Source organism: Myripristis murdjan, chromosome 18 (assembly GCF_902150065.1).
Source record: "Myripristis murdjan chromosome 18, fMyrMur1.1, whole genome shotgun sequence".
Classification (NCBI taxonomy): domain Eukaryota; kingdom Metazoa; phylum Chordata; class Actinopteri; order Holocentriformes; family Holocentridae; genus Myripristis; species Myripristis murdjan.
In genome coordinates, this window is record NC_043997.1 from 22,362,173 (window position 1) to 22,384,928 (window position 22,756).

Genomic DNA, 22,756 nt, shown 5'->3' on the forward strand with positions numbered 1-22,756 from the left:
ATTTATTATAACAGTAATCACAGTGTACACAAAATGGCTCAATTTACCTCAGATAAACAATAACAGATACACCTCCGTCTTTGTCACATTTCCAGCAAAACAAATTTTCTACATCAGTAACATCAAGAGGCCAAGTACCAGTATACCACTAGAAATCAATAAACATTTCTGTAGTGCATTTAATTTAGCATTTTTAGTTGAATTCAATGTTTCTGTTATTGCTGGTGCATGTTCCTTCTACATTTTGAAGCAAATCATTATTCCCTTTCACTAAGCTTGAGGGTTATTGTTTTGTATTAATACAGATTTTTTTTTTTTTTTTTTTTTTTTTTTTTTTTTTATTTTACATCAGTCTAAGCAAACTGAATGTGTTGTCCTTGAATGGACAAAACAAAATGTGTGCATTATCCACCCAACATTATGGGCCAGCTATTCACACTATTGCTTTTGAAAGGAAACATTCATGCATTTTAGAAAAAAAGTTCATGATTTATTTACCCCAAAATACAAAAAGAAATCATTTTAGACAAATATTCAATACATCAAATACATACACTTAATTAAAAACATTTTAAAAATCATACTTCACACGCAAGAAATGGCATCATCAGTTCGACACATTACTTAATTCTGAGTGATGGCTTCAAGTCGGCATTGCAGTTCATTAAAAGTTGAAAGTAATAAATATTGAGAGGCTCCATTCATTCAGATCTGCAGGTCGTCTGCCCAGTGGCTCTGTGGAGGATCACAGGACAAAACAGTCAAGCAAAAACGAGCAAAGGAACACAAAGGTTTGCTTTTGATGGTGGGGCTTGATGCACCACTGTGTTTTATGTAGCATCTCAAAAACTGGCTGTAAATCCAAATCATGGATTACAATAAACATCTTATGCATGCCAAAAAATAGCTGATGGGAAGTCACTGTTTGGGTAACTGCTTAAGTATCAGCTTTATTATATGGGCAACTAGATGAATACATGCCAACTTAACCCCTGTTGAAATTTTGACATTTTGAATTACCATGATATTTCGCTATTTAAAATGTGGCCAGGTGCCAGAGATTTTCTGCAGCACTTTATAGTACAGATGGGATGTCCTGAAAACAGCACATCCCTCTACACTATCACTGTATAAAAGCCCAAACTCCCCTACAGTGTGGATGCATGCACTGACAGTGAGACCTACGCCATGTTTCAAACAGGGTCCAACTGTGACCTCTGCTGGCCAAAAGTGACATTACAGTCAATGAGGGCCATGTTACTTTGGGAGTGTCACATCTCATCAACTTCTAATATAAAACATTAATAAGACTGAGAGTTGCCTACTGAGGTTTTTCCACACACTGGTATCTGACTGAGACATTTCACTGACACTGACCTGGGGAAGCACATAAAACTGGTCTCAAGTTTATTTAACCCTTAGAAACCCAGGGAGCCCGTGGACAGGCCGCTATTTAGAAAGGTTTTATTTGAACCTCGGAACAAAATTCACCGTATTTCTTTTAATAAAAGGACATTATTGGACCTGTTCACTATTTTGATAATCGATTTATTGTACTGAGTCATTTTCAAGTTCTCTGATTCCAGCTTCTCAAATCTCATTTTTCACCTATGCACCAAACAACTAACCAATTAACTAATCAACAGATTAAGCAATAATGCAAATAATCATCAGCTACAGCTCTATTTATAGCAGCAGCAACTGATTCAGGCGACACGGATGTATCCCGCTGACTTACTCTGGATGAAGACGGCGTGATCTCCTCCAGGTCTCCGTAGCAGCCGTTTTTATGGCGGATAAGGCTCCCCCAGAGCACTGAATGATGACAAGCGGGACATTCCCCCTCCACCGGCAGGAGGTGGGAGGGCTCGGACTTGAGGAAGTGCTTGGCCAGGCAGATCAAATGGCTGCTCATGCCACAGGACGGATGGAAACAGCTCAGCTTTTCTGAAGCCTGCAGAGAAGAGCTTTGGGTGACAAAAATGTTTGTGCTGTCTCCCTGACTATCAAACAGGTCCAGAGTAATTAGGTTTTGACCATAAGACTGTTGGGTAACAACAACAAGCAACACCTTTAAAGCACAGGTAGCCCTATGGCTTTGTAACCTCACAACATGTTTAATATTAGGGCCTTTACAATAAAAAAAAATTAAAAAATGTTATTTTATTGTTTGTAAGATTTTGGTCGCACCAGGTTTTAGGGTCGCAGAATAATAAAGACTCAAATAACCACAACGCCTCTGTCAAGTCCAACCATCACTGCCCTCTGCCCTGATGACAGCTGACCGGTGAATGAGGCTGTGTTTTTCCACAAAGTACAAAGGTGCTTCCCATTTGTTTATTTTGCATCCTCATTTCCTCGACACTCATCTTTTCCTTGTGTCCCAGTGACAGCACGGCAACACTGACAGGTCGGGATGGTTGGGACTAAAGCTTGGGGTGTGGTGGACCAGTGTGGGTTCTGGTCAGGTAGGACATTTTGTTGAACACTTTAAAACTACTTAACACCTTAATGTATCGTAAAACAGCTATCAAACATCAGCCCTGGAAACACACAACTTAAATGGCCTCATGAGGTCAGAAGACAAGAGAAATGAACGCCTACACACACATTTATGAAGTGATCCAAGTATAATTCCAGATGCCACAGATAAAGTAGGTAAGGAATTGACCCCTGACATCAAATATTTGGAGAAAAAGTCAGGATACACCTGTGTTTCCTTGCTCCTTGCTCCTCTCTCTGAATTGGGACATGAGTGATGATGGAGGAGAGAGATCAGTTTCCGGGTCGAGAGCTGGAGGATCGAGGAAATGAGGAGGCATAACATACGCAAATGGGATGCACCCCTAAAACAGTGTGGAATTTTGAAAATTTGTACTCCGGGATTAGCCGGCATGCATTTTGCACAGCCCATGATGGTTAAAACTACCTATCTGCGTGACCTACGGTCTTAGGACCATGATGTTGCATGGCTGAAATGTTGTTTAGAGTTAACTGTCACTTGAAACATGACATGATTCACTCTACCTTGACGGGCCCTCTGCAGAGCGAACACCTCACGGTCCCTTGCTCTTCCGGCTTTTCCCCCAGCAGCTGCTTCTTCTTGGCTCTGACGCTCCCAAAAGCGATTGGGATGTGCAGGGGCGGCTGGAGACTGGGCTCAAAGTCCATCCTGTACTCCTGTTTGAGCCAGCGGGTGGTGAGCGGCAGGCGGCTCCACGGCGCCACCCGCAGCATGTTAGAGACGACGCGCCAGTGGAACTGCAGGCTGGACTCTTTCTTGGAGCGCCGGGAGACGTGAGACAGGCGCCTGGAGGAGTGGGGGTGCTGCCACGCCCACTCAAACTGACAAAACGTCATAATACCATTCTTTGTTATTTGTCCATCAAAAATCATCTCTGCAAAGAATATTACTAAGAAGTTACATAAACATTTATTTATTATCATTGTCATATATTTTATTGACTAAAATGTTCAATGGCATTTTTGTGTGCTAATTCTCTATTTAAAGGCAGTATTGTGTCCAACTGAGTGGGTAGCATGTAGGTCACTCAGCCTGGACGAGCTGCCAGCCCTGACCCTGTGTCAGTAATCCGGGTTTCAATTAAAAATGGGACAATACAGGATTTCATTGCAGACCTTGAAACTGCCTGTGGTGAATTTCTGGAATCATTATAAATCAGAATAATCATGAATATCCTCACCTGTGATGTGCAAAAGTTGTCTGACTCGCTAAAGCACAGTCCTGTATTGATTTCCTGATTTATTTTGAGTTGCCATAAGGAGGAGCCTGACTCTTACCAAAAATCCAAATCCAAAATCCTAAGCCACTAAAACAAGACGTGTCCTATCTGTGATGCAGTAAGAATATTTGTTTCTTAATACAATGTATGGTGAAGTCATTCCAGTAAAAGCTTTAAGCATATTTATATTATTATTGGGATAATATTAAGAATCATAATTATTTTGGCAAGGAACATTGAGACATGGAATTTGATTCCATCCTGCTTGTCTTAAGGCGGAAAGGGCCCAGAAACACCATTAACAAAGAACATATTTTCATATAACAGACTGTATACTTTGATTTATTATGAGTGAATGAAAGTCAAATTTTAAAACACTGAATAAAGATACAAGACACTGTTTACTGGCAGCTTCACAGACCTTATCACAGATCCTACTTACCCTCAGAGCAGCGATATCAGAGGGGAAGCCATGGATGATAAGAACCATCTCCCTGTGGATTACAGAGGAATACATGTATTATGACAGATGAAGTGCTTCATAATCCTGAGGCCTGTGTAACACTGTGTAGTCCTCATGATCATACCAGGGTCCTCTGCCACTGGTCCTCTTGGCCCCCCCTCTGTGGCTCCCCGCGTTGTGCTGTCCGATCCGCCGCTCGGGGTTCACCGTGAAGCCGATGTAGATCCGACCTCTGAATTTGGGGTTGGTGCAGTACAGCATGTACACACCGAAGAAGCTCTCTACCTCTACCACCATGATAGTTGTCAATAAGACAAATAAGGGCAAGAACAGCAAACTTATGTCCTAACAAACAGAGATACAGCATCCATGCCAATAATAGTTACTGCAGCCAAATGACGGCTGACTGACAGTCCACAGGAGGCTGCATACACACTCACTTAGCTGGCTGACGACGCAGGGAAACACAAATACACATACAGCACCGGACAGTTTAACCTTTCCGCTGCCATGACTGAGGTATTATCATAAACTCGAAGAAAGATGCATTGCAGTAAAAATGTATTGACCTAGAGCTGACGTTCAAACGTTAGGGCGAGTCTGATGACGCCAGCACCAAAACATCAAAGTGAAAACAAACAGCGGCTCACAGCTTTTTAGCAGTTCACTGATTTGCCTGATAAAATCGTGTCCAAAAAGGCATTGTGGAGCTAGTAGTCGCAACAGAGTAAAGGTGTTTTTGGTGAATGACAGTTAAAATAGCTAATATATCAATGTCTGGGGGATGGATTAACATAACATAGGGTTTAGTTTGTGTATATTTATCAGTCAAAACGCTAAAGGCTAGCTTGCGGTGAGGAGCCCGAGTTTTCTTTTGCGATTCGCTGCTTCAAAAAGCAAACCCCGCCCACATGTTCTCTGTAGCGTCTCTGATTGGCTGCATTGCCTCAATGTGATTGTACATTTATCATTTCCAGGTTATTCCATCCTCTTCACGCACCCGGCGACAGAAATTATCCAGAAGACAGTTGAGTCTCAAAATAAAACCCCGAGTGACAACGGTGTATTTTAACATTCCCTTTGAGCTACAGTGACGCTGTGTTTGTGAAGGCAAAGTAACGTTATTTCCGGTACCATTCTGCCACTCTGTCTCATTTTACGTTTTTGAAAATCTATGAAAATCGATACAAGGGTCCACAGTGCAACTGCTAACTCAAAACACCGCGCTTTTATTCATTTTTAGACATGGTTGTCTCAGCCGAACACATTAAGGATAAACTCACCAAGGAGCTCGGAGCTACACATGTGGTAGGTTGAAGGCTGTTATTCAAAGCACATGTTTTCCTACTACAGCCAAGCCCCCGCATGTACGGCCCTCCTGCTGGGGATAACGTCAGACCAAACTTCATTCAAAATTTTGACAGTTTTATGCTGTGTTTGTTGGCAGAGCTACATGCCTGGTGGAACGAAACTTGGAGCTTTTATGCATAATTTAAAACATAAATATCGAATTGGACTTTATTAAAGTGACAATACAGAAGGCCTTAGGTTGTGTTCTCACTAGTGTGTATTTTTTGCAGACAATCCAGGGTGCGTTAAAAATGACACATTTTTGAATGAAGTCTGGGGGTGACTTTACAGAAGTGAACAGCCAAGACCAGATGGCATGTTGTTGTACTACTGATAAAAATGAGATAGGCTTACACCTCCATAGACAGACAGAAAACAGTCATCTACATAAATCCCAATTCTTGTTTGATGCTAAAATTGTCTACATGCCTATAATAACAATATGACAACATGAATTAATGAATGCTGCTTGGAGAACAAATTGAATTTTCAGTCTTGTCTGTTCACTTCAACAATAGTAATCTCTCTAACATTGCTGTTTATAAGATTTCACCAAAGCTGAAACATATGAAATTAAATATTTCTTGCATACAAGATGAAGGTATGTGTTTGATATTTCATCCTAATCCGTGACTCGGGATGATTCCAACATTTATCTTATGTTTTTGTCCCAGGATGTGGAGGATACGTCATCCAACCGGTGTGCTGCCAGCTTCAAAGTTCTGGTTGTGTCGCCCCAGTTTGAGGGCAAACAGCTGTTACAGAGACACAGGTAGGATACAGTGGAGTAGCTATCATATAATTAATGTTTACAGTATTGCTTTTACTCAAACAATAATATCCACATTAAATGTACTATTGCTATAAAAAGGAGAACTTGTTTGGATAGTGTTTGATGTTTACCTTGTAAGAAAAGTTGATGAGTGTTTCTAATGGGCTTTGAATCTGTTGGTAAAGCATCATGATGTGTTCTCATGCTGCTGTGTGTGTGTGTGTGTGTGTGTGTAAACTGTGATTCTGGTCTGTCAGGATGGTGAATACCTGCTTGGCTGAGGAGCTGAAAGAGATCCATGCGTTTGAACAGAAGACCCTCACACCAGAACAGTGGGAGAAACAGAAATCGCAATGACACTGGCTCACACACACACACACACACACACACACACACACACACACACACACACACACACACACACACACACACAGTCGGAAGAATGATATAACACATATGTTAAAGTACCCATGAGAAACATTGTTCACCAACTACATACTAAAAAAAATATTTTTCCTGCAGCATGTGGGAAGCAGACAAGTGCTCCTTCATTTTCTGTTAATCAGTGAAGTGCAGTTACATGTAATGGAGCATACTGGTGGCAATAAAACATTTCAATACTTTACCAGTTGAGTTGTGAGTGAATTGAATCGTGGTTGTGTCCTGTCTCCCATTCAATGCACTAGCACTGTGATCTGCAAAGGGAACTATCCCTTTCTGAAGATTAAACAGTATTACAATTGCTGCAAATAGCTGCACCCATAAATGTTCATGACATGGATTGCTGTATCCTTTATGGTTGCACCCAAATAGTGTTCAGCCAGTTTGGGTTTTTCAAGGTTGATATTGACATTCTTGGGACAGGATATTTTGTTTTAATATTCTATATCTTTAAATATTCATGCTAAAAAATTCAAATTAATTCCCACAGAATTTTACTCTTGTTAAAATGGAAAAACCAGTGAAACATCATTTAAATATTGTCCAGTATAGAGCAAATATTAAAATGCATCATATTATACCAGTTTTAATGATAATGAAAAAATAATGCTGGCCACATATATCACTTCTCACCATAGTGTGTATTAAAACTGTGAAAGAGCAGATCAGGCATGCAGCACTTAAAAATGGATACTGAATATAAATGAGTAGATTCATTACACCTATATGTCTGTGTGTATGTGTGTGTGTGTGTGTAGTGAAGCCTAAAGCACAGACATCCCCATCAGGCATGAACACAAGGCAGACCCCCTGCTGACAGCTCCTCATAGCTGCATGCTTTCCACCCCAGCCCTGTGTTGTGATCAGTGGGTCTGCTCTGGCAGGGAGGGTGATGCTCTCATTAGCTCTGATCATGCCTCTGACTCAGTGTCCATTGATTTTATCAGAACATATCAACCACCTGAGGTGCTGTGGACCATGTTAGTGATATCTGCTGTTTTTGGTGGTGACACCATGGACTGTAGAAAATACCTACCTTTATCCACTCAAAGGAGGTTTAACATGACTTTGCAAATGTTGCATTCTGAAAATAAAATGCACATACAATTACTGAGAGCACACAGATGATCGCTCTGCTCAAATTACTGTTGTCAGCATTCAGAAAGATCTGGTAGCCACCACAGAAACAGAAACTGTGAAAACATACTGAAAACAATGATCCTCACTATTTATAGTATTGTAATTATATAGAAAATGTACCATAAAATACAAGATAATGGTCAGTATCAATAATAACATAAAATAGCCTCTAAACTGAGAACATAGTACAAATCATCTAGAAGTCTGTGTGTGTGTGTGTGTGTGTGTGTTCCAGTGTTCATATGTCGTGCATTTCACAGAGATGTAGGCATGCCATTAAGCATGACTGTGTTCAGTGTGCATATAGATGAAATCCATTTGTTCGATTTGTTTTTTCTGCATATTGTCTTTCTGAGTAATCCACTGAGAAATATCAGTTACAACCAAACTGACTAAACTGGCAACCACTAAGTGTGGCACTACACTTTGATTATTATTTTGTACCTGAGATGACCTCATTGGGTTCAAGACCAATACCAATGCTTTTACTTTTGAAACTGTCAATACTCTGTTTACACTAATATCAGAGTTTACTTGTACTTTCATAAAGAAATTATAAGTATTCAGGTGCAGGTGTCCACTGGGAAGAGCAGGCTGACTGATCAAAAAACATAGAGCTTCTTTGTGGCTATTATAGTTGTACATACAGTACATACAATCATATCTAAATCTCATCACTTTGGCCATATAATATTTAATAGGTTGCTGCAAAGTGCCTCTGAAACAGCATTTATGCTGTTATTGGACACTAAACTCTCTGCTGCAACACAGAATAATGAAGGTCTTTGACTGTTAGCAGCTCCTTAAGCCACAATGAACCCCCTCACCCATTCAGTGATCGGAAATCCAGAATACTATGAATAATTAGAGGAGGTGGAAGAGGAAGACATGCATATTTGAAAATGTTCCTTTAGAATCAATTTAGATTAATCTCGTCCCATAGATGTGAAAACAAAATTCCCTCTTTGTCAGAAATGGATGAATGTTGATTTGATTTTATCCTTCAGTGAACAGGTGAGAGAGGCAGCGAGAGAGAGTGAGGATTATTTCCACCACTTTCCCTCCCATGGCCAGCTAATGGAAGATGTGACACGGGGGGACAGTATGTGCGGTGTGTGTGTGTGTGTTGGGTCGTGGGTTAAGCACGGCAAGGCAGTGTGTTTCTGTTTATCTGTGGAGCAGTTTAAATTTAGAGAGGAGGTCTCGACTCGGCAGAAATCTTTGATTATTAAGACTAAAAAGTCAAAGTGATGACAGGCTATATGATATTGATTTAATATTGGTGTCATCGGAAGCTATCAAAACACATTACCTCATGTGAGTAAAATCATTTCAATCACTATTGGCTATTCATAGTTTCACTATATTGTATACTGCGCCATTAAGGTATATATTAGAATTTGACTGGTTTGACTGGCAGGTTTTTAAAAGCCAATATGGAGACTACTGTTGCTAGGTGCTCCATCTCTCGGTGCTTGTAAAGTCCTTATCTGACTGAAGGACAAGCAGCCTCGTGGCTAATTTCTGGAAACAATTCTTTCTACCTAACAGAGTGACAAAACGGTCCACATAGTGCAGACATGCCCACCTTCTGCTATGACAACACTTCTGCTATTTACACGACAAAGGTATAAGACAGTTTGGAGACAAAACTGTGTTGGAGTGGAAGGGGCAGTTTAAAAATCCATAGCAGCAGAAATAAATCCCCCTGCTGGATTAGGATTAGAGGGCGGCAAATCAATAAAGAAGCCCCGTGTGGTATCCATGATGTTAAATTAGACCGCCTGATTTCTCCACAGGAGCTGACTATTCCAGCGGGCCACACACAGCCCACCTCACATATGTGGTGAGTGGGAGGGAGTTGGGTGAGCAAGCGTGAATACATTAGGTTCCATTAGGCCGGCCACCAGCTGATCTCTCAGACCGGGTTTAAAAACACTTCATGGAGAGGAATTGCTCACCATTGCTGGACTCACACTCAAGGTTGATCTCGGAAACTCCACCATCTGCGGCCCACAGACATTTCATCCTGCTCTGGTAGTTTCTCAATCAATACTTCGAATGAGCAAAAGTCAAAGTGTGCTACTTGAACCTTTAAGCCTCCACTGCCCACTGGAAACCTGAAGGGCAGTGACAATGTCTAGTGTGCCAACATCCAACGTTTTGTAACAATACTATTACTGCAATAAATACTACCAATTAACTATGAATTGTGTCCATCTGTTTGCCACACAGTGGTATAAATTGGTTGGTCATAGGCCAAGGAAGAGATAGCCCCCCTTGGCCAAAAGGGGGTGTAGTAGTGAATGTGTCCTATCCCAAAAAGGGTTATGACTTCTTGACAGATTCACACATCATCATAAAACTGATTGATACGTCATCCATAGTGACAGTGACTTGTTATGATCCGCAGGACAAAATAACAACCAATCAGGAGACAGGACCGGTGCTGGACGCTCCAGCAAAATATTGTTGAAATAGAGACAATGTTGAACAATATTTGGGCCCAGAGTGACAACACCCGTTCTGTTCATTGTCAGTCCAGACAAACCTGTTGAAATTGATGCTATTTTATTGATTTTTTACAAGTCATTCTGTTATTCCCTCACTCACAGCGCTTTTCTGGCCAAACAACTCAAAGTCTCACATTCCCCCATCCACACACACGTTGATACACTGATGACAGAGGCTGCCATGCAAGATGCCAAGCTGCCCATCAGGAGAGGTTAGGGGTTTAGTATTTTGCTCAAGGACACTTCAACATGCTCTCTGGAGGATAACATGTTTGCTTGTATTAACACTAAAACAAATTCACGTATTCTTGAATCTGACAAAAATGTCACATTAGAATCAATTCAAGTCAAGGGCTTCTTTTAGACAACCAGTTTGGTATTGATTCTATTCTATTCAATTCTACATTCAGCCTATAATCAGTCAAACTGCATTATAACCGTCATATCATACATGGACCACAGTGATTGGTTAGTTTAATAAATGGCCAGCACTGTACAAATATATCGGCAGGACAATCTATCCTAGTATTCATACAGAGGTTTTATTATTTGTCAGTCACTAAACAATTAATTTAAAGTGCTACGTCTCACCTGTCAAGGTTGAGAACCACGTCAGGTCCTCCAACACATGTACACAGCCCTACACACTGTGTATTACCCACATGGCCTCAACTGGTTTACCCTCACACATAATGTCAGTGATAAGAGTCCTAAGCCAAGTCATATCAATCTGTCATGTCTCTTTGCTCCTTTTTGCCAGTTTCTTTGGATGTCATTCACGACTCTTGTTACTGACGTCCAACATGCTGTGCAGCTCCCCAGGCTCGTATCCCAGCAGGCCTTGCAGGTTGCAGACAAAGCGGTAGACGTAGCGCTTGCCCGCGGTCTTGTGGATGATGTTCTTGTCATAATAGTAGCGCAGGCCGCGGCTCAGCTTCTCGTAGTTCATCTTGGGTTTGTTCTTCCTGCGACCCCACAGCAGGGCCACCTGGAGACAAAACCATACAGTGATGCCAGAGGAGAGCAGCAGGATGGCCATGAGGAGCTACAGAAGTTTCTGTAATCCATAAGTAGTTTTTAGAGATGCTTTTGATAGCATTTTAACATGAATTATTCTTAAACAATTTTATGTAGTAAAAAATACTGTAAACAAACAAGACTATTGCCAAAAGATTGGCAGCCTCTGCTAGCCTCTACATGATTTCACACTATGTTTAAATGCACATTAAAGATTTAATCCTAACCCATTTAAGGCAGTAAATTCCTTAATCTGATTATTGCAATATTTGACAATAACTGAAATACAGTTGCAATATGATTAACGGTCACTTAAAGAGGAATTGTGAGATCCTTCTGCCAACACAGGTGAATATTTTATTTCGGCATTTGTGTGTGTATGAATGGCAAATGGAAATGTACGGCGGTGTATCAGGGCCACTGCAGGGAGAAAAAAGATATGGAGCCAGGCGAGAGGGGGTAGTATTCCCAGACAAAAACTCTTTCTGAGATTAAAGGCTTTTCCGCCCTGATAAGAACAAAATTCTTGGGGATATGCTCAATAAATGTCATATTTGTATAGATATTGAATATGAGCAAAAACAAAGGCTACATGCAACTTAAATCGTCCAAACCCTAGTGGACTTCTGATGTACCTCGTCAGGGTCTGTCAGCTTGAACTCCCACCCATCACCTGTCCAGCTTATACATGATTGACAGCTGCGGTCTGTCAGAAGCTCCAACAGAAACTGCCACAGCTGAATGGGGCCGCTTCCTATTGAAATAGAACAGGAAGAATCAGTTTGATTATCCACTGCATAGATCATCACATGTGGTCAAAACTCACTGGTGTGACTCACCAGTGTAACCAGCAAGGATGGCTGCTGGTATCACAGCTCTGCCCAGATCAGTCTTGTTGCCCACAAACTCCTTGAAGCTCCTGTGTGGCCGTGGTAAGGTGAAGTCTTCTTCACACACGGTCTCTTCCAGTCCTGGCTCTATGTCCTGGAGTGGATCGGTCCAGGACAGAGAGCCCGCCATGTTGGTGTCTTCACTGTGGACCATCTCCACCTCTGAGTCTGTCTCTGGATGTACAACAGTGGAGAAACATGAGTTACTGGGAACACGGTGGAGCTGGATAATAGTTATCATATTGTTATCTAGATACGAACATACGTGATATTAATATCTCAGAGGGAAATTATATGGACACTATTAAACTTAGGGTTAAGGTTAGCCTAAAAGTGATTAATCTTTACTGATCAAAAAAATATTCTGTGAAGAAACTGCATTTTTTATGTCCAGTTGGTATTATTATGCTAGTTTTTGAAGAATGCTCAATTTTCACTGCTGCTACACGCAAAATTTAAGGTGTGAACCCAAGGTCATATCTTATATATTGTATCGCCACTGAGATATTTGGCATAAAAATAGAGGTATAAAGGTACTGGTATAAGGTAAGGTATTGAGGTATAACGTTGGCTTGTTGGGTAGCCAGCAGTAATATCTGGATAGTCAATCTGGTGGCAGGCAGTGACATAGGCCAGGGAACTATACAACCCAACACTCTTTAGAGGTTTGTGATACAAGTGCAAAGCTTGCTATCTTCTTATTTACCTCTTTCTAGGTATAAAATCTGTTTTGAATATTATTTATAGTGGTGTCAAGAGATTAAAAAAATTGAGAGATTAATTAATTATGATCTTTAATTAATTGATCTAATTAATCTCTTTTTTAATCTCACCTAAAATTGCTGAGAAAAGCCCTCAACTTGAGGTATTTCCCTTTAAATTCATTACATTATTGTAGCAGATCAGTCCGATGCGGGTCGGGGGGACGACCCCTCTTTTTCAAGACCCTTTTTTGGAGAAAAAAAAAAAAAAAATTATATGGACAAAATCTTGTTTGAATAAAAAAGCCACCGGTCGGCATCAGGCGAGCCGGCCGCGGCACCGGGTCTGGTCTGCCGGATCTGACAGGTGAGCGGCGCACACATAGCCTACTGCCATATCAATTTTTGTTCATACGCGGCTGCAATGACTGCGCAATGCGGCCATTCGCCGGTAATCGCGGCATCAGGCGAGCCTACCTACTGGTTTACATAAGCACAATACATGTGTATTTGCTTAGACCCCCAATATTAGACGAGGGCGTTTTTTCAGGGCATTTTCAATGGAAAAAATATTGTCTTATATTCGGATAAATACGGTAATGTATTAACTTCGATCACGCAACCTTTTCTTCCACCTCCTCTCTCCTCTTCTCTCCTCCACAGTCAGACACACACACACACGAGTCGCGACACCCCCTCCTCAACATGCGCTGCCTGTTTACAACGGACTCGGACTGTTGGGGCGGGTGTTAATCAAAACAAACCAATCATGTCTTCACCTCTTCACAGGTTGCTGGCCTCTGATTGGCCTGGCCTGTCTCTCTGACTTAAAAAAAAAAAAAAAAAAAAAAAAAAAAAAAAAAAAAGACGGGCAGGCCACCGGGCCAGTGACAGGCCGGCGCTTCGGGAAATCTCCCGATGTACAGTTCGAGCCTGACAATAGGAGCCTATCAGCTTATGCTAAACAAGCCCAAACACAAAAAGTAAAGTTAGAGATTAAAAATTAGATTAACTCGATTAAAAAACATAACGCGCTAAATATGACTGTAATTAATTAATCTCAATTAACGCGATAATTTGACACCACTAATTATTTATGTTATTTTCTTACCCCCATTCTCTCCTGGTTCTTGTAGCAAAGAGGCCATATTCTTGTGAAGACCCTCTGTTTTGACCCGGTAGTAGTCTTGATACTGCACAGCTACAGGGACCAGAGTATGGAGGTCTGTGCTCTCTGTGTGATGATACTGAAGAGGGTAGCTCGGCTTGTCTGCATGCTCCTCGACGTAAGATGAATAATTATCTGGGTACAACACACACTCGGGCATTATAAACCCGTTTATGCAGTAATACACGTAAAACACGGGAAAATGGTGTGAATTATAGTTTTAAGGTAGACAAAAATATAAAAGTCACAGATACCTTTGTTTATTTGAGACTGGCAGTACGACGGCGTTATCCAGGCAGCTAGTGAAGAGCTCCAGTCATATTCACTCTCTGGAATTCAATTGAAATGACAAGTTTTGATAAATATTAAACAGCATCAACAAATTTTCAGACACAGACAAAGATGCAAAGGAGGATAAATGCTTCTCTACTCAGTTAAAAAGTCTCTTATTTACAGAATAGAGTTTGTCACATTTTTGGATTGGTATGGATTTGAATGATGAGGAATTCATTGTATGTGGTCATGTTTTAAACAGCGGGCCCTTCTGTTTGGGTTTGGTGAGCAAAGGGAGTTGCTGAAGCCGCTCTTTGCCTTGTAGTTTAATAAAAGAAAAAGAAGAAGCGTTGGACCTCTTCCTTGGGGAGGGTTTTACCTCTGCGCATGGTGTCCAGGTGCTCCCACAGGATCTCTCCAGCGGTGCAGTCAGACGTCAGGCCCAGGAAAGCCTCTCTGTCCAGGCCACAGAGCTCGCTGCCTCGCAGGCCCCTCAGGCCGGAGCCAAGGCTCTGGAGGCCAAACTCAGCCTGGCACCAGTCCAGCCAGTGGCTCACCTCCCACTGAGACCACAAGGTCACATCTGCACACCAACATATACGGAGCTATCCAATCATTTTTGCAGCTGACAATTTACCAAGAAATGATATGATCATGTATTGGTATAACCTCTTCAACTAGCACACAAAAGTTTTTCAAATCCTTTGAAACCTGAACAAAACATAGGGAAATAAGGCAAAAAAAATTGTAAATTTGAAAAAATGGTAAGAAAAAAAAAAATCCAAAAAATGAGAATGATCTGAAAGTTAGCAAAAACAAAATTGCCACAAAATACAATAAAGCGTTTGAAACCCGAGCAAATTTATTTGATTTCTCACAAAATGTGGAAAAAATGTGATGAGTAAATTAGCCAATAAGACATAACTTGAATAAATAATAAATAACTTAATAATAATAAATAATAAATAACTTGAAATTGGAAAATAAAACATTTTATAATAATTATAAATATTTAAAATTCAGTTATAAGAAAATTACTATTAAATTAGCAGAAAATTCTGCCAAAAAGGTTTAAAATAACAAGAGAAGCTACTGAGTTTCACAGGATTAAATGATCATATTAAAATATTCTCCAGGTGGGACTGCCGGTACCTTGTGGGAAGTGTCGGCTAATTCTCTCCTGGGCAAAACCAGCGAAACTGGCCCTAAGTGCCTGGCTCAGGACCTCCTTACTGGTCGGGCTGAGAGGAGGGACCACCAGGCTGTCCGGCTCTTTTGGTCAGAGATAAAGCAGCAGTAAGACCAGCCGGTACTTTCTTACAATAAATCAGACAAATAATGCCTTCAACTTACTTTACTTCAAGGAAACATCACCATGACTCTAAAACATATCAACTGACAGCATTCACAGTCCTTTTTAATGTCCTGCTCATAGTTCAAACTACACAACCTCTGCCAAACCTTCTGCCAAGTTCAACATGTCATAGAGAACAAGCACATTTAACCAGCCACAAATTCATCAGAAGAGCTTGGCAGTTTGAGATGATTTTCATTTGAAGGTGAAATGCTGAGCAGATGGAACAGGTGGCTCACCGTACGCACTCCAGTCCATCCTGGTCTGCTGGGGAACGGGGGTCAGCTGGAGGAAAGTGAGCCCACAAAGGGAGAGATGGTGCTTTAATATGATGGATGGGAGGGAAGGAGGGAGCCGCTTGGAACAGACACATGTCAATCATGTGGATATGGGCGGGGCTCCGGTCTGAGGTTTGAGGCCAGATAACTAAAATGTGTTATCAAACCACTGGCTGAAGTGAAGAAGTGATATGATAGCTAGAGGCAAACTTGCACCGTATTTTACTGTCTACAGCAAAAAGGAAATACAACACACAGTAAACATAGCAGCCCATGGGCAGGATTTTATTTTGAAAGGTATTATTTCACCCTTTTAAAAAACACAATTTCTTTTTCCTTTAATTTTGTGATGTTTTTCCTTCTAATTTAAATTAAAATATAGAATAATAAATATTATTTATTGTATTTTAGAAAATGTAAATTTTATTAAAATTTTTACATATATACATACATACATGCATATATGTATGTATATACACACATATTCACACATACATATATACATACATGTGTACATATATACATACAGTATATAACCTTTTAAATGCAATATATGTTGATGAATATATATATTTTAAATGCAATATCCATTCTATTTATAGCATTTATTTCAGTTTCATATTTATCAAATGAGTTTTTGTTGTTGTCTTTAATTTGTCTTAATTGCATTAATTTCAATGACCAGGAGCAATATGTATGGACCCCGTATGCGTGTTTGGGATCGTAGGCGTGTGTGTCTCTCAACTTTTAAATGAATAAATTTTTTTGTATAAATGAAACACTACTTACTAGAGTGCCACTTTACTCCAGTTTTAAAGGAAAAACACAAATACTAGAAGTGTCGACCAGTGACTTTTTTTAATAACTACATCCTTAAATGAGTATCAAAGTAAGCAATTCAGGACATTACACTGAAAGGTTCCACAAATATTTCATTTAAATAAATTATTTTTAACACTGCAGACCACCAGATATTTAGCTTCTGCTCTTTGAGCCTTTTATCCTGTGGTATCCCGTCACTGTATCATTTTATCTAAGGAAACGCGCCTTAAAGGGATAGTTTGCTGGCCAGATACTCCACATGCTGGTTATTAAGAGTGTTAGCTGGGGGGAAGTCCACCTCAATGGCAGGAGGCTAACAGTTAGCATTTGGAGCATCCAGCCAGTATCCAGCACTCAGTAACAATGAGGGGAAGATAGCACCACTACTGTCCTACAGTACAGCTAGGGGGGAGGTTAAATAATATAAATTTTTCAAAATGGGTGACCTATCCCTTTAAGTTTCACATCACATTTATACAGTCTTTTAAAGTCCATTCAAGTGATGTACCATTTAGTGGTATAACAGAGGTGAGCTCAGTAAGATGCACTTTGAAATTCCGTAATAGCTTATGCCATATGGTGCTTTTTTTTTTTTTTTAAACTTTAATATTTGTTAAGATTGTTGCGCAAATTCTTCTAAAAATGAGATTCAAAAAGGACAGCATGGTAGAAAACGGTGAAATAAAAACAATCCAGACAATACAGTGGAGCTGTAGGGGCTGATGGATCTTATATCCTCATTCTCTCCATAACCGTCCAGACAGGCACTGTCATCGAGGGTGAGCCAGATACATCACTGCAGTTTACTGACATATCCAGTTGATCTTGGCCTTTTGGTAAATACAGATATCAAATGGTCAGTGTGGTCCCTCTGATATGACAGATGTTCCTCCCTGACCACTGCTAGTATTATTTTTATGTCAGATGTCTCAGCAGAGATAATCATGCCAGTGAGGCATAGAAAGAGTTTATTCAAAACTGCGTACCTGCAATAAAGTGATTTTAGAAATGGATAATGATCTTCCTTTGAAATACTGAGTACCAGCAGAAAGTATCAGCTAACAGCTTCCATCCAAAAGTCTTGGTACTGATTTTAAAAACCCCGTATCAGACAAACTGTTTTATCATTGTCTACTATGGGATCGCTGGTGAAATTTTAGCCCTCCACAGTTTCGGAAAGACTTCCCACACTGTCCGCAGACATAGGGCTTCTCCCCGGTGTGGATGCGGAAATGCCGGGTCAGCGCACCAGAATGACGGAAACACTTGGAGCAAACGGAGCAGGTGTAGGGCCTCTCCCCGGTGTGGATGCGGAGGTGGGTCTTGAGGTTCTCCAGCCGGTTGAACTCTCGGTTGCACTCGGTGCAGCGGAAGGGGCTGCAGCCTGGAGGGTAAAGCTGCAGTTTGGTCCTCTTGGTTCCCTGGACGGGCTGCCGAAACCCCTGCTGCAGCCTCTGCTGGCACTGGCCGTAGTGCCTGCGCAGGAGGCTGGGCTGCTGGAAGGTCTGACCACAGATCTTGCAGGCGTTGATGCCGGTGGAGGGGTGGCCGAGGTTACGACCAGTGCGGATGCTGACTCCGTAAACCTGCGGCGGGTCTGCAGGGATGGCAGCTGGCTCTGTTGGCTGGAAGATGTCGGGGAACTCTGAGGAGACGGGTGGAAGATCACTGGCTGCTGAGACACTGGTGGTCATGTTTGGAGGATGAGCTGTGGAGAAATCAGAAGTACCATCAGTATTGCTGCACAATTTTAAAAATCAAATTTAAGGCTTTTTAATACCACAAGAAAAACGTATATGTTCTACACCATAACAAACCCATACAAACTCAAATGTGGCATGCATTACCATTTATTACCTGGACCGGGGTTATGTTTACACAACATCCCATTTATCTATTTGTTACAGGATCTCTCACCAACTTGCCATGTTCGAAGCAGTATACTTTGAAAAATGTAAGGTAAAACAATGACAGAACCTGATGGACACATCCTGGAACATGGATGCGTAGTACACTGCCTGAGTGAGAACTGGAACTGTTTTTGTGCCACTCCATGCCAGGACAGGGCACACAATGGTCAGGAGTTGCCTGTTGTACTGTAAGCCAGTTTGACATGGGAAACATGACACCACACCAGAGACTAGCAAACTACGCCTACACTTGTCAACATGTCATGTTTAATTTTGGATGAGAGCAGCACCTTCAACGTGGAAAACAGGTTTCCCAAAAGGCGAAAAGTATATAAAAGCTGTGACAGGTGCTTATTTTAGGGCTGCAATAAAAACAGTTTTTGTTCCTTTTTCAACATGGGTTCCATTCCAATCATTTTTTATAGTTTCCAAGTTTAATATAACATATTTGGTTATTCTCTTAGCACAAGAATGCTAAAAGTGATGTGTTGCTCCCAAAGACACCTGAAGTAGAAAATGAGCCAAAACTACAATTGAAATCTGCCCCCTGGTGTCACTGGTGACACAGCTGGCCAAGTGATGTCAGGACCAATCACAGACAGGGAGGTATCAGAAGTAAAAAAGACAAAAGAAAAGTTTGCCTGTTGAGGCTTGCAAAAAGATCCCCACAGGAACCCGAATAACCATGTCCTGAGCCTTGTTAGGACATCTTTATGCCCTAAAAGTTCCACTTCCTATGAGGTAAACTGGGGCTTTAAGTTTTGTTATATTCAACATGTGGAACTGGCATGTTGGGACAACTGCATAATGTTGGCCTGAGTGATTTCTAGTTAAAATGTAAAAAAAAAAAAAAAAAAAAAAAAAAAAACTGTCTATATTATACTTGATTTACTATTTACTGTCATGGTTGTGTTGAAAAGCAACCCTTTGCTCTTCATCCATAGTCCTTAACTGAAAGCAAACTACCCAGACTCATAAACTGAAAGGTCTAAGAACACACTAACACTAAACTAAATGAGATTTTCATAGGAGCTGTCGCTTTAAAAACTATGTGGATCTTGTTATTGGGTTCATGGTGTTGACTCCTAGTGTAGCAAAGCCACAGCACTGAGGCTCTCAGAGTTGCTGTGGGTGAAAAACGACACAATGCCATGAGCAGCTGTGATGAACTGGCAGGAAAACCCTACTGAGGCATCTGTTACCATAGAGGGCCATCTTGTGGCTGTGTGAGGAGCTCACTGCTGTCTTTCTTACCCAGAGCCAGCAGCTCGTCCGCCTCTTGGCTCTGAACATCCAGCAGCTCTGGTTTCCACTCCTCCAGCATTTTGGTCTGGACGAGAGACAGACTCTCCGGGCCAAAATCCTCTGCTCCGATCGAGTCAAAGCAGCAACCCGAAGTGTCTCCCATCTCTGCTGCTCTCTCCTCCTTCACCGAGACCTGCTCCGATGTTAATGTGTCAGCCCCGCCAGGGAGCGGCAGCAAGTCTCTGTGTTGAGCTGCTGGGTCCTGGCACGTCTGGTGAGGGCTCTCCACCTTCGCCACACATAAGTCGGAAACATCTTCACTGGGTTCTGGGGAAAACAAGACCAGAGAGGGCAATATGCAAGAGGTCGTCTGAGATTTAAAGGGAACACAGTCTGTTTTTAAAAGGTCAGTATTATTCAGAACATAACAGCAGAGGCACATTTGTTGTGTTACCTAAAAATCATCAATTATCATGTTCTGATTGCAGATACATGATGTAATTCGTATATATAATAAGTAATTCTCAAATTATGAAAAATTTGAGAATTACTTCTGGGAAATACATTTAAAGGTGCACTATGTAAAACTGCACTGAAGTGAGGACCTTTTAGATTGAGACAAAAACACAGACCAGTGTTATGATTGATTGTACATGGTTCTTATAACCAGACTCATGATGAGGACCCTTTAGATGCAACTGACCAAAAAAATTCTGTGGAATAAACAAGAAATTTCATTTTTTTAGCCCACTCAAACACAATATGTACAGAGACTGGCACTTAATTTACATTTCTTGTCAGCTGAGTCTAAATGAACCTTCAGTTTTGCACAGTGCACCTTTATATGGAAGAAGGAAACTTCATGAAGGCTATTTAAACAGTGACAAGCGTTCCATCTTTTTGGCACAGAAGAAAAATGTCCTGTCCTTTATTTTTCACTTTTTATCTGTAGCAATACCTTTATAACTCAAATATGGAAAGTAATCAGAAAACCTGACTGAGTTTGATTGCTTGATTACAATCACTGACTACAAGTTTGACAAGGTACTAAATAGTGGGCAACATATAACTCTGCAACTATTTCTGGTCCATGTTGATGTTTTTATTGTTTTCAGTTCTTAAAAACAACCTCAATTTATGATTGTGACCTATTATATTCTGTCTCACCTGACAAGGCCTTATTGGAAAGAAGGCGGCCAACAGAAAATAGTGCAGCATCTACGTACCAGTGAGCAAGGCACCATAAACAGCTGGTTTTCTCGAGGCACAGCTGGGAATCTCCTTGGAGTGGATCTGCCCATTTTCACAGATCTCACTGAAGTAGCCGTGGCTCTGCTCCTCCTCCGGGTCCACAGCGGCGCCGTTAACCGGCTCCTTCTTCACGTCGGCGTTTGTGCTTGGCTGTGCAGCTTCGTTTTTGGTTGCATGGTTGTCTTGGGGGTCAGGCGGTGGATTTGCCTGCTTTAGAGGGGTGCTGCCACCTAGCCGCACGCAGTCCTGCTTTGGGTTCCCCGCGGGTGGACAGTCTTGGGGCTTGCGGCTGGCGTTCACCAGCTGCTTTGCGGAAACATTACCACTTATTTCCCCCGTGCACCCGCGCACACACTCCAGCGTCTCCTCGGCTTTCTGCAGCCGCTGCTTCAGGGACTCGTTCTCCCGCTGCATCTGGAGCTGGAGGTCTCCCATTGCCTGGCCGACCAGTTTGGTCACCTCCAGAACTGCGATGTCCACAGCCACCTCAAACGCTCCGTGGATCGTGGCGACGAGCTCGTCGTGGAAAGCCAGGGAGAGCTGCTGGCCGGCGGCTGCTGCGGAGGCCGGGGACGGGGGCTTTCTGCCCCGACTCAGCTGAGGCTTCATGACGGACTCAAAGGCACATAAGCGGAGCCAAGTGCAGCACAACTACTCAGCACAGAGAGGACGGACATTAATTGTTGTTGCCTTGTGCGAAGAAGAAGCGGCAGGGTTCACTTCCGCTCGCTGCGTAGGGGGTCAAACCCAAACCTGGTGCTTTTTTTTTTTTTTTTTTTTTTTTTTTTTGCGGACAAAAACAATGTGCGTTACAAGCAGGCTACAGATTATACATTACAAGACAATGTACATTTAATGTGGAATAAAAAAAAGGGTTTTAAATGTACTACTGGCAGTTAAGTTTTGCTTTTGAGTGTCGACTTCAGCAAAAACTCTTTGCTAAAAAAAAAAAAAAACGGCTTTTTTTTTAACCAGTAAATGTACTTTTAGGAATATAGAATTTTGGCCATAATTAACTTTGGTGTACACGTGTTCTTTTGGGTGTATTATTGTCCAAGAGACCAAACAATACATTTTTCCAAAGTAAAACAAAACATTCAATATTTTCAGTTGTAAAAAGCACGTTTTGTCAAAAGTTTGCATTAAGATTTTACATTTTAGGTTTTAGCTGCGTAGAATGATGAATTAGTTTAAAGGAAATTTCATTAATGTGATGAGTAATTAAGCATGGATTAGGCAGAGGCCAGGCCTAAATTTATCTCATGATCCACAAATTGATTCCAGAGTGAAATCCCCCGAGGTGTATCCCTGTGTGCAGCAAAAGCCTTGCAGAGCTCTAGTTTTTGCAGGACTGATATGAAAAACTAAGTGTATTGTGGACATTTAAACAACACATACAGACTTCAGAGGATATTGAAGACTTTT

At 41.4% G+C, this 22,756-nt stretch overlaps 4 protein-coding genes across 8 annotated transcripts; 1 reads left to right on the forward strand and 3 right to left on the reverse strand.

Annotated features, from left to right (window-relative positions):
• Positions 1 to 306: 306 nt before the first annotated feature.
• On the reverse strand, positions 307 to 5,038 carry slx1b (SLX1 homolog B, structure-specific endonuclease subunit). Of its 2 annotated transcripts, XM_030076792.1 has the most exons (6): positions 4,647 to 5,038; positions 4,331 to 4,493; positions 4,186 to 4,237; positions 3,028 to 3,345; positions 1,739 to 1,954; positions 307 to 735 (listed from the first exon to the last, which is right to left on the reverse strand). In XM_030076792.1, exons 2-6 carry the CDS (start codon positions 4,465 to 4,467, stop codon positions 706 to 708), a joined length of 753 nt encoding a protein of 250 aa, XP_029932652.1. In that variant the 5' UTR covers positions 4,468 to 4,493; positions 4,647 to 5,038; the 3' UTR covers positions 307 to 705. The 2 variants fall into 2 exon arrangements, with proteins under 2 accessions (XP_029932652.1, XP_029932651.1); XM_030076791.1 differs by having other exon boundaries at positions 4,331 to 5,033.
• A 133-nt stretch (positions 5,039 to 5,171) lies between these two features.
• On the forward strand, positions 5,172 to 6,951 carry zgc:112271 (bolA-like protein 2). Of its 4 annotated transcripts, none has more exons than XM_030076795.1 (4): positions 5,172 to 5,316; positions 5,450 to 5,514; positions 6,231 to 6,328; positions 6,586 to 6,951. In XM_030076795.1, exons 2-4 carry the CDS (start codon positions 5,452 to 5,454, stop codon positions 6,683 to 6,685), a joined length of 261 nt encoding a protein of 86 aa, XP_029932655.1. In that variant the 5' UTR covers positions 5,172 to 5,316; positions 5,450 to 5,451; the 3' UTR covers positions 6,686 to 6,951. The 4 variants fall into 4 exon arrangements, with proteins under 4 accessions (XP_029932655.1, XP_029932653.1, XP_029932654.1 ...); XM_030076793.1 differs by having other exon boundaries at positions 5,176 to 5,336; XM_030076794.1 differs by having other exon boundaries at positions 5,176 to 5,321.
• A 3,614-nt stretch (positions 6,952 to 10,565) lies between these two features.
• Positions 10,566 to 16,083, reverse strand: LOC115376772 (protein c-ets-1-B-like). Its single transcript, XM_030076533.1, has 8 exons — positions 16,065 to 16,083; positions 15,624 to 15,743; positions 14,851 to 15,054; positions 14,453 to 14,527; positions 14,142 to 14,333; positions 12,279 to 12,503; positions 12,075 to 12,193; positions 10,566 to 11,410 (listed from the first exon to the last, which is right to left on the reverse strand). Exons 1-8 carry the CDS (start codon positions 16,081 to 16,083, stop codon positions 11,195 to 11,197), a joined length of 1,170 nt encoding a protein of 389 aa, XP_029932393.1. The 3' UTR covers positions 10,566 to 11,194.
• A 1,359-nt stretch (positions 16,084 to 17,442) lies between these two features.
• LOC115377116 (zinc finger protein 250) lies at positions 17,443 to 22,070 on the reverse strand. The gene is made up of 3 exons (XM_030077021.1): positions 21,307 to 22,070; positions 20,090 to 20,407; positions 17,443 to 18,633 (listed from the first exon to the last, which is right to left on the reverse strand). The coding sequence occupies exons 1-3, from the start codon at positions 21,938 to 21,940 to the stop codon at positions 18,050 to 18,052; spliced, it is 1,536 nt and encodes a 511-aa protein (XP_029932881.1). The 5' UTR covers positions 21,941 to 22,070; the 3' UTR covers positions 17,443 to 18,049.
• Between the last annotated feature and the right edge of the window lie 686 nt (positions 22,071 to 22,756).

What these genes read in the sequence shown, in the direction of transcription:
- LOC115376772 (XM_030076533.1), bottom strand. An exon ending in CCAGTCTCAAATAAACAAAG is followed by an intron (nt 14,334 to 14,452) that starts GTATCTGTGACT and finishes TGTTGTACCCAG; the next exon opens with ATAATTATTCATCTTACGTC. An exon ending in AGAACCAGGAGAGAATGGGG is followed by an intron (nt 12,504 to 14,141) that starts GTAAGAAAATAA and finishes TTGTACATCCAG; the next exon opens with AGACAGACTCAGAGGTGGAG.
- slx1b (XM_030076791.1), bottom strand. Translation starts at nt 4,503, where the DNA reads ATGGTGGTAGAGGTAGAGAGCTTCTTCGGTGTGTACATGCTGTACTGC. An exon ending in ACCAGTGGCAGAGGACCCTG is followed by an intron (nt 4,238 to 4,330) that starts GTATGATCATGA and finishes TGTAATCCACAG; the next exon opens with GGAGATGGTTCTTATCATCC. An exon ending in TCTGCAGAGGGCCCGTCAAG is followed by an intron (nt 1,955 to 3,027) that starts GTAGAGTGAATC and finishes TCTTCTCTGCAG; the next exon opens with GCTTCAGAAAAGCTGAGCTG.
- LOC115377116 (XM_030077021.1), bottom strand. Translation starts at nt 21,940, where the DNA reads ATGAAGCCTCAGCTGAGTCGGGGCAGAAAGCCCCCGTCCCCGGCCTCC. An exon ending in TTATGGTGCCTTGCTCACTG is followed by an intron (nt 20,408 to 21,306) that starts GTACGTAGATGC and finishes TGTTTTCCCCAG; the next exon opens with AACCCAGTGAAGATGTTTCC. An exon ending in GGACGAGCTGCTGGCTCTGG is followed by an intron (nt 18,634 to 20,089) that starts GTAAGAAAGACA and finishes ATTTCTCCACAG; the next exon opens with CTCATCCTCCAAACATGACC.
- zgc:112271 (XM_030076795.1), top strand. Translation starts at nt 5,452, where the DNA reads ATGGTTGTCTCAGCCGAACACATTAAGGATAAACTCACCAAGGAGCTC. An exon ending in AGCTCGGAGCTACACATGTG is followed by an intron (nt 5,515 to 6,230) that starts GTAGGTTGAAGG and finishes TTTTTGTCCCAG; the next exon opens with GATGTGGAGGATACGTCATC. An exon ending in CAGCTGTTACAGAGACACAG is followed by an intron (nt 6,329 to 6,585) that starts GTAGGATACAGT and finishes CTGGTCTGTCAG; the next exon opens with GATGGTGAATACCTGCTTGG.